Below are 14,385 nucleotides of genomic sequence, written 5' to 3'. Positions count from 1 at the left end.
TGCCAGACATCTGTGCTCCGTGGGAACTGAAGGGGGATAGAAAAGCAGGAGAAGGGAGATATTAGTCTTTCATACCCAGATGGGTTGGAAGCCCAGTGGTGTAGACAAGATTGAGTTGTCTCCCTGCCTTTGCCAGTCTGGGTGAAGTGTGTTTTGTGGGAGAAACCAGGAAAAGCCAGCTTGGGATGGGAGACCCTGAAACTGGAAAGAGCTAACCAAACAAAGGGGTGGGGTGGGGACTTGTCTTAATTCCCTATAGAAAATTACTGGCCCAGCTAGCTGCTGGCCTGTTTCTGATAGTAGCTCACGGCAGATGCTTCCGAGGGAGGTCCGAGAAACCCCTTAATGGGTGCTCAGTCATGTAATAAGTTTGCTCTTAAGGGAAATTCCTTTCTCATCCCAGGTAGTTGGTGGCTGGTTTATTCCCTGGAGCAGGCAGAGTTGTAGATCGTTGGATTCTACAAGCTCATGCCCCGAATTCGTTAGCTCAGTTTTCCGAGTTGTGGTAACGGTGTGCATGCTGTATTCTCCCCACTCTGCAAAGCATCAGAAATCTGCCTGTCTTAAGGTTTTATCCACATTCCACATAAGAAATGACAGAGCAAGAAGGTGGCGTATGACCACTCTTTGATGGGCTAAAAGAATATTGTCCAGTGTACTATGGGCTTATTACTCTGAAGGTTTTAAACATCATCTGGGTCTGATTGGAGTCTATTGTAAATTAGATTTTGTGTAACGATCCCCTATTGTAATTGTAATTTTTTTGTAGGTAGTGAACTTGTTCAACATGTTCATCACCTACGGAGACACCTTCCTCCCAACGCCCAGCAGCTACGATGAGCTGTACTACGAGATCATCCGTATGCACCAGAATTTTGATAACCTCTACTCCATGGGTGAGTGAGTGGCCTATTTGAGATGCCATTGATAAAAACAAGCAAGAAATAAGCTGTGTGAGAGATTCGCGGCGGTGCATGTTTGGGGGGGGGGGCGTGAATATACATGTTTCTGTATTTGCATAGATACCCAGTAAATTAAGACTTGAGAAAGGGATAAATCTGTGAAAAGAATAAATTTCATTGGCTCTTCACCAAAGGAACAGGCCTGTTCAAGTGATCCAGTACGGTGTACAAGAGGGCACCTGTCTAACAAGCATGTGTTGTTAATGCAAATATGTATTTGCCATGTGACTAAATATGTGATATTGAAATGTCATCAAAAACACCCTGAACCCTCATGTAGAGTTAACCAGCCTATAGTTTGTCTCTGCCAAGCCGTGTTGCGCTCCCAGCTGGGAAAACATGCCTTCATCCGAGGTTGGAGAGCAAACACAAGCTGCAGAACCAATCAGCACAGGGAAATGGGCATTGTGAACAAAAGGGGTGAAAAGCATTTGAGAAATGCATGACAAGAAACCTGCTGCCTTGGACAAATCACACACTGGGCTCCTGCGGCGCCAGAACAAAGCCAGAGAGCAGCCCCCACAAGCCCACGGGCAGGGCGGAGGAAATCGCTGGACAGAAGAATGCGCACGCTGGCAAAGCAAGGAGAAACCATCCTTCAAAGAGAGAGGAGTGCATTGGAATACCACCAAGTGAACCCAGCAGGGAAGCAAGGAACAAAGGAGAGAAGCAAAAAACATGTGGAGGCATAATCAAGCAGTACACAAACGAGCCTGCATTGAAGAACAACCGCAGCAGGGCTGGTTTAATGCCTGTGTGCTGGAAGCTGCGGATAAAGGGATGTCTGTGCCTCTTTGTCTGCCCCTCTCCTGAGGGGTATGTCCCCCCGGTCACTCCCACTCCCAGTGTGAACATGTAACTGCCATTGTAAATAATGGGAGTAACATAAGCACATAACAGGGGCTAGAAGACCTGTAAGAGAGCCAGCCAGCCACGGTGCACTACAGACTAGATGCAGAGAAGCACCCCCATTAAAATAGCTGTTTCTTCCGACTGCAATTGAATTGAATCTCTGCAGAATAAATGACATCTCATCTCAAAAGAAATCCATTAGCACTGGAAAAGGTATGGAGAAGGGCAACCAAAGTGATAAGGTGAATGGAGCAGCTTCCGTATGAGGAGAGATTAATAAGACTGGGACTGTTTAGCTTGGCAAAGAGAAGACTAAAGGGGGATATGATCGAGGTCTATAAAATCATGACGGGTGTGGAGAAAGTGAATAAGGAAGTGTTTGCCCCTTCCCATAACACAAGAACTAGGGGTCACCCAATGAAATGAATAGGCAGCAGGTTTAAAACAAACAGAAGGAAATACTTCTTCATACAACACACAGTCAACCTGTGGAACTCCTTGCCAGGAGATGTTGTGAAGGTTAAAAATATAAGTGGGTTAAAAAAAGAACTAGCTAAGTTCCTAGAGCAGGGGTGGCCAACTTGTGGCTCCGGAGCCACCTGCGGCTCTTCAGAAGTTAATATGTGGCTCCTTGTATATGCACCGATTCCAGGCGCCAACTGTCCAATGTGCCGGGGGGTGCTCACTGCTCAACCCCTGGCTCTGCCACAGGTCTGGCCCCCAGTCCACCCCTTCCCGTCCCCTCCCCTCAGCCTGCTTTGCCCTCACTCCTCTCCCTGCCCCCCACAGCCTCCTGCACGCCACGAAACAGCTGATGAGGGGAGGGGAAGGGGGAGGCGCTGATCGGCGGGGCTGCCAGTGGGCGGGAGATGGGAGTTCGGGAGCTGATGGGGGGCTGCTGACATATTACTGTGGGTCTTCGGCAATGTACATCGGTAAATACTGGCTCCTTCTCAGGTTGGCCACCCCTGTTCTGGAGGACGGGTCCATCAGTGGCTGTTAGTCAAGACGGGCAGGGACACAACCCCATGCTCTGGGTGTCCCTAAACCTCTGACTGCCAGAAGCTGGGACTGGATAACAGGGAATGGATCGCTCAATAACTGCCCTGGTCTGTTCATTCCCTCTGGGGCTGTCAGAGACAGGATACTAGGCTAGATGGACCACTGGTCTGACTCAATCTGGTCGTTCGTATGTTCTTCCGGTTTTATCCCTCTGGTGTAAATTACCTGTATTTTTTGTCACCCATGCAAAGTACCAAAGAGTCAGTGGTGCTCGCAAAGCAAATGCTGCCGCCCTTGCCTTTGGAGCCAATCACTGCCCAAGGACATGTCTGCACTGGGCAGTGGGTGAAGCCAGAGAAAAGTGGAACGAAGGAATAACACGCTCATACTCTCTCGACTGGGCAGCAATAGGCATGTCTGACCTGCTGAAACAATTCATTTCTCACATGAATACGTTTTCCGTTCCGCTCTGTGAAGCGAAACCCCGTGAATTAACACTACAGATGCCTGAGTGGAAACCCGCTCTGAATTCATCGCTGCCGGTGTCAGAAATGGGATACTTGCTCTCTGACAAAACAGCGTTACACAGAGCCAGCACCTTCTTTTCTTCTAGGAAACTGCAGACGTTTGGGGCTCCGGAAAGCGAGGCGCTAGAGCTGTGTCTGGCTAGGCATAGTGTCCAAGGAGCTTTGCCAATGTGCTCGCTCTGAACTTGCCCTTCTTCTGGGCCAGTTGTGGGTAGAGACTAATAATAGAGCCAAAGGACAGGGTGCTTTTGTAAAGTGGACCAAATGTCCCAGTTCATGTAAAGTTCATGGCACTATATGTGAAAGAAAGCATAGAATCAAATGAAGTAAAAATCTTAAATGAACCAAACTACCATAGAATCTCTATGATAGGAATTCCATGCTTGGATAATAAGACTATAGCAGTGGGGATATATAACCGACTACCTGGCCGGGATGTGATAGTGACTGAAATGCTCAGGGAGATTAGAGAGGCTATTAAAATAAAGACAGGTTTCAGAGTAGCAGCCGTGTTAGTCTGTATCCGCAAAAAGAAGAACAGGAGTACTTGTGGCACCTTAGAGACTAACAAATTTATTAGAGCATAAGCTTTCGTGGACTACAGCCCACTTCTTCGGAGTAGATAAATTTGTTAGTCTCTAAGGTGCCACAAGTACTCCTGTTCTTCTTTTTATTAAAATAAAAAACCTCAATAATAATAATGGGGGATTTCAGCTATCCCCATATTGACTGGGTACATGTTACCTCAGGATGGGATGCAGAGATAAAGTTTCTTGACACTTTAAATTACGGCTTCTTGTAGCAGCTAGTCCTGGAGCCCACCAGAGGAAAGGCAATTCTTGATTTAGTCCTAAGTGGAGCACAGGATCTGGTCCCAGAGGTGAATATAGCTGGATTGCTTGGTAATAGTGACCATAATATAATTAAATTTACACCCCTGTGGCAGGGAAAACACCACAGTGGCCCAACATGGTAGCATTTCATTTCAGAAAGGGGAACTACACAAAAATGAGGAGGTTAGTTACACAGAAGTTAAAAGGTACAGTGCCAAAAGTGAAATCCTTGCAAGCTGCATGGAAACTTTTTAAAGACACCATAACAGAGGCTCAACTTAAATGTATCCCCCAAATTTAAAAACATAATAAAAGAACCAAAAAAAAGCCATCGTGGCTAAACAACAAAGTAAAAGAAGCAGTGAGAGGCAAGAAGGCATCCTTTAAAAAAGTGGAAGTTAAATCCTAATGAGGAAAATAGAAAGGAGCATAAACTCTGGAAAATGAAGTGTAAAAATATAATTAGGAAGGCCAAAAAAGGTTCAAAAAGTAATAGCAAAAAAATGTTTAAGTACATCAGAAGCAGGAAGCCTGCTAAACAACCAGTGGGGCCACTGGATCGAAATGCTAAAGGACTACTCAAGAACGATAAGACCATTGCAGAGAAACTAAATGAATTCTTTGGGTCGGTCTTCATGGCTGAGGATATGAGGGAGAAACCCAGATCTGAGCCATTCTTTTTAGGTGACACATCTGAGGAACTGTCCCAGATTGAGGTGTCATTAGAGGAGGTTTTGGAACAAATTGATAAACTAAACAGTAATAAGTCACCAGGACCAGATGATAATCACCCCAGAGTTCTGAAGGAACTCAAATGATAGGTTACAGATGACAGTTAGTAGTCCTGCAATTTCACATCTAAGTCAGCTTCTGTACCAGATGACTGGAGGGGAGCTAATGTGATGTCAACTTTTTAAAAGGGCTCCAGAGGAGGCCCTGGCAATTACAGGCCGATATTCCTGACTTCAGTGCCAGGCAAACTGGTTGAAACTATAGTAAAGAACAAAAATGTCAGACACATAGATGAACATAATTTTTTGGGGGAATAATTAACATGGTTTTTGTAAAGGGAAATCATGCCTCACCAATCTACTAGAATTCTTTGAGGGGGTCAACTAGCGTGTGGACAAGGGGGATCCAGTGGATATAGTGTACATAGATTTTCTGAAAGCCTTTGACAAGGTCCCTCACCAAAGGCTCTTAAGGAAAGTAAGCTGTCATTGGATAAGAGGGAAGGTCCTCTCATGGATTGGTAACTGGTTAAAAGATAGGAAACAAAGGGAGGTATAAATGGTCCATTTTCAGAATGGAGAGAGGTAAATAGTGGTGTCCCCAGGGGGCCTGTACTGGGACCAGTCCTATTCAACATATTCATAAATGATCTGGGAAAAGGGGTAAACAATGAGGTGGCAAAATTTGTAGATGATATAAAACTACTCAAGATATTTAAGTCCCAGGCAGACTGCGAAGAGTTACAAAAGGATTTCTCAAACTTGGGTGACTGGGCAACAAAATGGCAGATGAAATTCAGTGTTGATAAATGCAAAGTAATGCACATTGGAAAACATAATACCAACTATACATATAAAATGATGGGGTCTAAATTAGCTGTTACCACTCAAGAAAGAGATCTTGGAGTCATTGTGGACAGTTCTCTGAAAACATCCACTCAATGTGCAGCGACAGTCAAAAAAATAGAATGTTGGGAATCATTAAGAAAGGGATAGCTCATAAGACAGAAACTATCATATTGCCGCTATATAAATCCATGGGGCGCCCACATCTTGAATACTGTGTGCAGATGTGGTTGCCCCATCTCAAAAAAGATATATTGGACTTGGAAAAGGTTCAGAAAAGGGCAACAAAAATGATGAGGGGTATGGAACGTCTGCTGTATGAGGAGAGATTAATAAGGCTGGGACTTTTCAGCTTGGAAAAGAGACGACTAAGGAGGGATATGATTGAGGTCTATAAAATCATGACTGGTGTGGAGAAAGTAAATAAGGAAGTGTTATTTACTCCTTCTCATAACACAAGAACTAGGGGGTCACCCAATGAAATTAATAGGCAGTAGTTTAAAACAAAAGGAAGTATTTTTTCACACAATGCACAGTCAACCTGTGGAACTCCTTGCCAGAGGATGTTGTAAAGGCCAAGACTATAACAGGGTTCAAAAAAGAACTAGATAAGTTCCTGGAGGACAGGTCCATCGGTGGCTATTAGCCAGGATAGGCAGGGATGGTGTCCCTAGCCTCTGTTTGCCAGAAGCTGGGAATGGGCAACAGGGGATGGACCACTTGATGATTCCCTGTTCTGTTCATTCCCTCTGGGGCACCTGGCACTGGCCACGGTCAGCAGACAGGATACTGGGCTGGACGGACCTTTGGTCTGACCCAGTCTGGCCGTTCTTATGTATGTTTGTGCCCTGAATCTTCCTTTACCCAGGTCTGCAGCGTTGGTGAGCACTGTACATTAACCCATCCTGCTCATGGATTCACTGGCTTTGTTGAAGTAGTATTGATGTTTATAGACAGCCCTAATGAGGGTGCTGTGCTGAGGGGCGAGAAGCTGTGTTCATGTACAAGTGCCAGGTACCCCTTTTCAGAAAATCCTAGCTCCAGGCATGGCATCATAAATGGATTATTCCTTGACCATACGAATTCACCCACAGTTCCGGCAGAGCACACTGCATCACGAAAACGCCCTTTGTTCTGGATTTCTTCACTGCTTCGCTACTGGGTTTGAGGTGTGGGTGCCGAGATGATGGGCTGCCTGGAAACACTCTGGACCTGAATAAATACCTTGGACACTCTGTCAGCAGCACGATGGGCTTCCAGAGACGTTCTGCCCGGTTTGGAGTGTTTTCAGCTCTGCTCCCTGTCTCTGTGAGCCAGACGGGGCGTGCTGGTCTCTCTGGGGAGCAGGCTTCTCCCCATGCCGGGGGTATGATCTTTCTCTGCAAGGCTGATTAACAGAGCCAAAGAAACTTTCAACATGGGGATAGTCTGAAACTACAGGGCGTGATCTAGAACAGATGGAACCCTGAATAAATAGGAACTGGAGCGGAGCAGAAGGGGAGCAAATGTGGAGTAAGATACCAGAGAAAGTGGCATGAGCAGAGAGCAATGAATGAATCCAAGACGCTAAGCTCTTGTTTCTGGAGGAAGGGGATCTGGAGACATGGAGATGAAATCAGGTCGGCAGGATTAATTCCCCTCTCACCCCGCTCCAGAAAAGGAGGCTGCGCTTTGGCCTATACAGCTTTTTTATATTCCTAAAATCTCTGAAATGGCTTCAGAAGAGGCTGCGTATTATGGCCTGAGAGTGAGACCCTGAACCCAGGTCGTGACAACCAGAATGGGGGCGGAGGGCGGGGTTCTGTTGGCTCTCTCGAAGGCTGGTCTCGTTGTGACTTGGATCTCCAGCTGCTGTTTTACTGATTAGAAAGTGTCGCTCTGTTGGTTCAGTACCAGCAGTCTTAAGGATCTCTCTCCCTCTCTTTCAGTGCTCCGGCTTTCGACCAATGCCGGTCAGTGGAAGGAGCCCGCCAGCAAGGTGACGCATGCGTTAGTCAATATCAGGTAAGGCGTGGGAATGAATAGCAGCCTTGGAGTTCTTGGGAGGTGTTCTGTGTGGCTCGGCCGGTTTGACGCTTCCATGTTGGTTGCACAGAGTTTGTTCTGGAATTTAAGTTGCTGCCTTAAGCAAAGGGGGTGGAGGGTTCATGAAAGTTTGAATTAATTTCTATAATAATAATGCTTAGCTCTTCCAGGGGGCTCTGCACGGTCAAAGCAGGAATGAGGTCATCCTAATTGCACCTCTGGCATGCTGGCAGGGCGATTGTGGGTCAAAGGGGCTTTCACTCTTGCTTGATTCCATTGCATTCATGAGACTACAATCGCTGCTTCTGAGTCATCTGCTCGTGGTGTCAGTCTTGCCCACAGAGAACGTCTTTGCAGAGCCCGTGCAGAGGCTTTAAGCCAGTTCCCAAACCCCTTTCAAAACTGCAAGGAATTAAAAAAAAAAAAGTACAAATGCTTATTTAAAGATGGTTTCAGTTGGACCTATTGAACTCTCCTGCCCCAGGGCCACAAGTCAGTCACTAGCTGATGGGGCTCGGGAGTAACTGTCCCTGTTGCCACGTTAGTCCACAGCTGTAGAGGCTTCCATCGTAGCTTCAGGGTTTCTTGCTCTGAAATCTCTGGCCACTGCTGGAGACAGCACGCTGGGCTGGATGGCCCATGGGTCTGACCCAGGCTAGTTGGAAGGTGGAGGGAGGGGAATTTAGTGTTTGATCACCATAAAAAACCCATGTCAGCTACCAAGGCTTGTACCCAGCAGCACCCCAGTCACTCCTTGAGTTTGGGACCCCTTTCTCCCACCTTTTGGTGTGTTTTTCTCATTGCCGATGGGGTGCTCCATGGAGCAGGCACTGCACCGTTCTCTGTGCTTGGGAGGCACCAAACACGGTGTGGGCACCACCGTGTAAATAATCAGTGGCATTGGCCATATTTTCCAGAAAGGGAAACTGAGGCCCAAGTCCACACTAAAAGTCAGGAGCAGAGTCAGAATTGGAACTGCACCGAGGCATGCTGCCTTCCTGGGAAGCAGAACGTAGCTTAATGGAGCTGTCTCGGTTCTTTGCAATTCCCTCACAACAGACGACAGTGTGTACAAGGCAAACTCTCAGGGCACATTTCAAGGAAATATGTGTTTTATGTGTCTCTAAGTCACCCTTGAAGGTTTCCTCTGTAAGCTTCATTTCCTCACATAGAGGTTCCAGAAGACTTTTATTTTGTTCCCATCTTTATTTTTCATAAACAGATCTAAATGAAAGCTTTGTGGGCAGATAATCCTCCCTAAATGAAGCTGCAGAGCAGATAGCATTTAAAGTGTCACAAGTGTCTGCCCTTGGAGTGCTCTGGAAACGCCGAAGCGTCTCTAAACTGGGAAGGGAGTATTCACAGGTGGAAAGGACGTGGCTGCCCGGTTTCTAGGCTTGCTCTGTAGCATGTAAACGAGCAGGGTCACTTTCCCTTCTGGGCGCCCCGTCTCTCCAACACGGATTCGTTAAAACTGATCCTCTCAAGCAGCTGAAAAGATAAAAGCAAACAATTGGCAACGTGATTTCCTTCCCACTGCTGCCCTCGCCGGGGCCATCCAACAGCCGGTAGAGCGGGTGGATGGGGGAAACTGGCCCCACGGGGTTCCTGTTTTAGCCTTGAGATAGATTTTAGTTGTTGTTGCTCTGTGCATGCTGTTTTTCCACCCTCCCTTTCAGTTCAGATCCCTTCTTTGTCATGAATTGTTGTTCCCTACGGGAGGATGTCAGGGTGCCGGCCTGCCTCAAACACGTAGTTGTCAGGTGTGTGCCTGAGGAGGCTCTAATTAGAGCCCCTCTTCTTGGGCTAAGGTTGTTGAGTAGGTCCTGGTAATGCAACTACAGTATCACGTAGAACCCTGGGATTTCTTTAATCCATATTAACCGGGTGGCCGGCCTGGGTGCAGCCCAGACTGCGCTTGGGGGAGTTGATCTTCTAGCAGTTGACAGAGGTTGTGTTCATGCTGCTTCAGCTTGAGCAAAGCTCGTGTGGACTTATCTGCCGACCCTGAATGGGGTGGAGTGTTGGGTTCTGTTGTGAAGCTGTTGTAAGGGAAAATTTAGCAGGCCTTAAACTTTAGTCAAGGCCCTGAGTTTGGTCAAGCTTGCTTACAGGCCTTAAACGCGTGGATCGATTTTCCACATCACTATGTTCTTCCATCTCACAAGCAGGGCTTCGAGAGACACTTTCATTTCAGTGGGCCGTGGCCGGGGGTGGAGTGGGGGAACAGATGGATGGGACACTTTCAAGACTATCGCACGTAAACCATCAACCTGTTTCCCATTTTAGTCTCTGTAATTTCCCCTCGCTGCTCTGTGCTGTCTGCTGGGGCCTGCAGAGTCTGCTGGTCACACGTACTGTGTGAAAGGCAAGAGGGGCTGCGTTTCATCCAAGGAAGGCAAGACTTTCAGATTTAGGCAGGTGGTTTATGCAGGTCTCAGCTGGGCAAAATGTGGGCACTCCTGCATTTTGGACTGGCATATCATGGAAGCTTTAGAAACTGGTTTTTACCCTTAACCCGAACCAATGCCCTGGTGCCAGTGGGCCATTGTCTACTGTTGGCATGTCTTGTTCAAAGACTCTCAGCTCCTACCGTCAAGAACACGTATGAGAGATTCGGGTTATTCTCTGCGTACAAGCAGAGCTATGTTTTGGTCCTCATTGTGATGGCTAAAGTTAAATTACTCCCAGGATGGGAAGTTGGTGGTTGCCTAGGGATCAGTGATCATGACCTGATTGCTTTCAATAAAGGCAAATGGAGGACAGTCCCAGCCAGTGATATACATACTTGGTGCTTCAAAAGGCGTCATTTCCCAAAGATGAGGAAAATTATCAGGGAAATTTGGGAGGAAAAATGTACACGGAAAAATATGCATGAAAAGTGGGAGTACTTTAACTGATTAGGTGGCCAAAAAGCCGCAACTCCACAATCAAGAAAGAGGACAACTTTGGCTAAAAGCCCATCCTTGTTCATTTGGGGGAGTGAAAGCAGAGATTAGAAATAAAAAAGCAATGTCTAGCATGGGGGAAAAGGGGAAATAGATAGCAATCGATATAAATGAAGTCATGAAGTTTAGAAAATTGATAAGGTAAGCTAAAGACAGGGGAAAATCTATGGCTGGCAGAGCCAAGGGCAATAAGGAGTTTAAGTATATTAGGAATGAAAGAAATCCAATTGATGGTATAGGCCCATTATCAGATGGAGCTGGTAACATTGTTAATGATGCAGAAAAGGCAGAAATTTTCGAGATATTTCTGTTCAGCATTTGAAAAGGAGCAGGATGATGTATTGAAATCACACGAGGATGAGGAATTATTTTTCAGTCCATTAGTAGTTATGGAGAACAGTGGTACTGGAACAGTTTTTATAATGGGGGTGCCGAAATCATGTATTTGGGTTGTTGCTCCCACTTCAAGCCAACAGGTGCAGCAGCACCCCTGGTTCCAGTACCTATGATGGAGAATGTTAAAACACATCTGCTAGAGATAAACATTTTGAAATCTGAAGGCCCAGATAACTTTCACCCAAGAGTCCTAAAAGAGTTGGCCGAGGAGATGTATAGCTTGCTGCTGTTAAATTTTAATAAATCTTGGAGTATGGAGGAAATTCCAGAAGACTGGAAGAGCGCTAACGTTGTGCCAATATTCATGAATGGCAAGTGGGATGACTAGGGTAACTATAGACTGGTTAGCCTGGGCAAAGTAATCGAAAAGTGAATCCAGGATTCAATCACAAAAAAAATAAAGGCTAGGAATATAATTATTGCCAATAATGTGGTTTTTTTGGAAAATAGTTCTTGTCAAACAAACCTGATTTCATTCTCTGAGATAAATTTCATTGATAAAGATAACTGCAGATGTAATATACTTAAACTTTTTAAGAGGTTTCACTTAGCATCACATGACTTTCTGCTTAAAAAATAAGTGCTATGCAATATCAGTGTACCATACATAAAATGGATTAAGAACTGGCTAAGTGACAAAACTCAAAAAGTAGTTGTAATGGGGAACCATCAATGAATGGGGGGAGTTTCTAGTGGGGTCTCTCATAAAATGGAACTAGGCCTGATGCTATTCAACATTCTCGTTAATCATCTAGAAGTAAACATAAAATTATGGCTGATACAATTTGCAGATGACGCAAACATTGGCAGAATGGTGAATGCTGCTGAGGACAGGGTAGTGAAAAGGGGTTCCCCTCGCCCAGGTGCGCCTCCTTGTGCCTGGGTCTGGGAATTAGCTCTCCCCTGTCTGGTGACCCCTTCCATTGGTTGCTCACACTTTGGCTCCTCTCTCTCTCCATGACTCAGCCCTCTGGCCAAGTCTCTGTATCGTTCCTGCCCTTCCAGGGAAACAAGGTCCCACCGGACAAGCTGTCCAGATGCCTTCTCAGATGGTCTTCGTTCCAGTTCTCCAGGTCCTGTGTCTGTTTCCCAGTGGCTGGTAGGGGAACCTGGGCCTGCCTGCTACTCCAGCTTCCAGCCCAGGGTTCTATGACTAGCAACCTAGGTCTGCTCGGTCCCGGTGACTGTTTCCCTGGGCTTCTTCCTACCGCACCTCTCTATCTCCTTGACTATATCTGGAGTTTGCCACCAGAACTTCGTCCACTCCCTGTGGCTACTTCACCCCTCTTGGCCTCTTGTCAAGACTCCTTAGGCCAGGGTAGGACCCTAGGGTTTACTCACCCCCTGGATCTCCTCCTTGGCCCTGGCTAACTCTCTTTCCTTCTTGGAAGTGACTGCAGATCTCTTCTCTGCAACCTCTTCCTGCTCTGACTTCCTGGGGTGGTCATGCGGAGCCATCTGGATCACTTGTTAAGCTGGGCCTGTTCAAACAAAACGCTTTTTAATACAGCCAAACGGGAAGTTATCCATTTCGGAAGACGGAATGCAGGCCAGACCCACAGAAAGGGGGACCGTGTCTTGGAAAGCCGTGACTCCGAAAAGGATCTAGGGGTCAGAGTAGAGGTGCTACGGCCAAAAAGGGCCAGCACGGTCCTTGCAAACATAGCCAAGGGAGAAATGAGCAGGGGTAGGGAGGCAGTTTTACCTTTGTATACAGCATTGGTGAGGCTGGGAGTGGAATACGGCATCCAGTTCTGGTGTTCACGTTTTAAGAAGCATGTTGGAAAAGTTGGAAACAGTGCAGAAAAGAGCCACGAAATGATACGTGGTCTGGAGAAAATGCCCAACACTGAGAGACAGTCTGTTTAGTGTATCAAAAAGAAGACCGAGAGGTGACTTGATGACAGTGACTTATGGGGAGAAAATATTGGTACTAAAGGGCTCTCAATCTCCCAGAGAAACTCCAAACTAGAACCAAGGGCTGGAAGATGAAGCCAAACAAATCAAATTAGAAATTGGGCGCATATTTTTAACTCTGAGGGTGATTAACGCCTGGAACAAGTTCCCCAGGGCAGTGGTGGATTCTCCATGTCTTGATGTCCTCAAATCATGGCTGGCTGTTTTTCTGGAAGATGTTTTAGTCAAACTCAAGTTATTAGTCTCAGTGCAGGGATAAATAGGTGAAATTTAATGGCCTCTAATATACAGGAGGTCGGACTTGATAATCTTATAATCCATTCTGCCCTTAAAGTCTGTGACTCTGCAGATGTGGAGGCAGCAGGCCACGGAGGAGCTAACAGAGGAAGAGAGACTTTCTCCAATTTCTACACTCGCCAGTGCCTGACATCGGTCTGATCTCTGCAGGGTGTTGGAAGAGTCTTTGAGTCGGCCTGTCGTCCATCCCAGACCTTGTGCCTGTGACTCATGAGTTTAGTGCCAGGGCCCAGTAGTGCACTGTGTGGGGACAGCTGTGAGTGTACAGTGGAATCTCGCCCACATTTGTTGCTCTCCCCTGTGCCACAAAGCTTCTTGCCAGCTGAGAGAGAACCAACATTTGGAAGAGGCAGCCTAGCGGCAGGGGCTGGCGGCTCGGGCCCGGCTTAGTGGAGTACATGCTCCATCAGTGGTGGATTACACTGCTGTGCATGGGTTTGTTGGGGTCAGGCACAAGTGGTTGAATTGTGTTGGTTTTCCAATATGTCACAGCTGCATTGATTGGCTGAAATAAGAAACCCCAGTAGCTAGTGGATGGAAAACTGACCTTCACACCTAGGAGGAAATAAGCAACTTTCAAGGCAAGTGATTTTTTTGAGGCTAACGAGCCCCTTTATGTTAACATCTTGCAGGTTTGCATTTAATGAGAATTTTATTACAGCTGAGTTCAAAGGGGACATCCTGAGATTGCTCACACAATGAGAGAGGTGGCGGCTGAATCCTTGTACTCTTTTAATAGACTTTCTCCTAATCAGTAATTTTCTCAAGGTGAATAAATAGATTAACCCAATGATTAATAGATTGAACTGCCCCATTATCTGTAATGCAGTCACATCATCATTGTTTTTAAAGTCATTTTATTTTTCACTGAAACAGTTTTAAAATGGAGAATGTCGGCAGCAGGTAGCGAGGTGTGGTAGGTCTTTTGATTCATGTCTTAAGGGATTGTATTTGTGCTGGTAGAACCCATCTCCGCTTGGGCATTCTGACGCTAGCCAGTCTCATTCCATGGTAGCTGCCCTTGGTGGTACTTTTCCGTTGTGCGGAAG

The 14,385-nt window shown here is 46.4% G+C and overlaps 1 protein-coding gene across 3 annotated transcripts in view; it reads left to right on the top strand.

Annotated features, from left to right (window-relative positions):
* Positions 1 to 14,385, top strand: part of ARMH3 (armadillo like helical domain containing 3) — a 182,177-nt gene that overhangs the window by 88,488 nt on the left and 79,304 nt on the right. For all 3 annotated transcript variants that reach the window (XM_054035649.1, XM_054035647.1, XM_054035648.1), the window contains exons 22-23: positions 770 to 896; positions 7,682 to 7,757. In XM_054035649.1, the coding sequence (XP_053891624.1) occupies positions 770 to 896; positions 7,682 to 7,757 (203 nt within the window). The remainder of the gene's footprint in view (positions 1 to 769; positions 897 to 7,681; positions 7,758 to 14,385) is intronic.

The sequence above is a fragment of the Malaclemys terrapin genome, chromosome 7 (assembly GCF_027887155.1).
Source record: "Malaclemys terrapin pileata isolate rMalTer1 chromosome 7, rMalTer1.hap1, whole genome shotgun sequence".
In the NCBI taxonomy this organism is placed as follows: Eukaryota; Metazoa; Chordata; order Testudines; family Emydidae; genus Malaclemys; species Malaclemys terrapin.
Note: the sequence above shows the minus strand (reverse complement) of the source record. Positions and strands in the feature narration are given on the sequence as shown.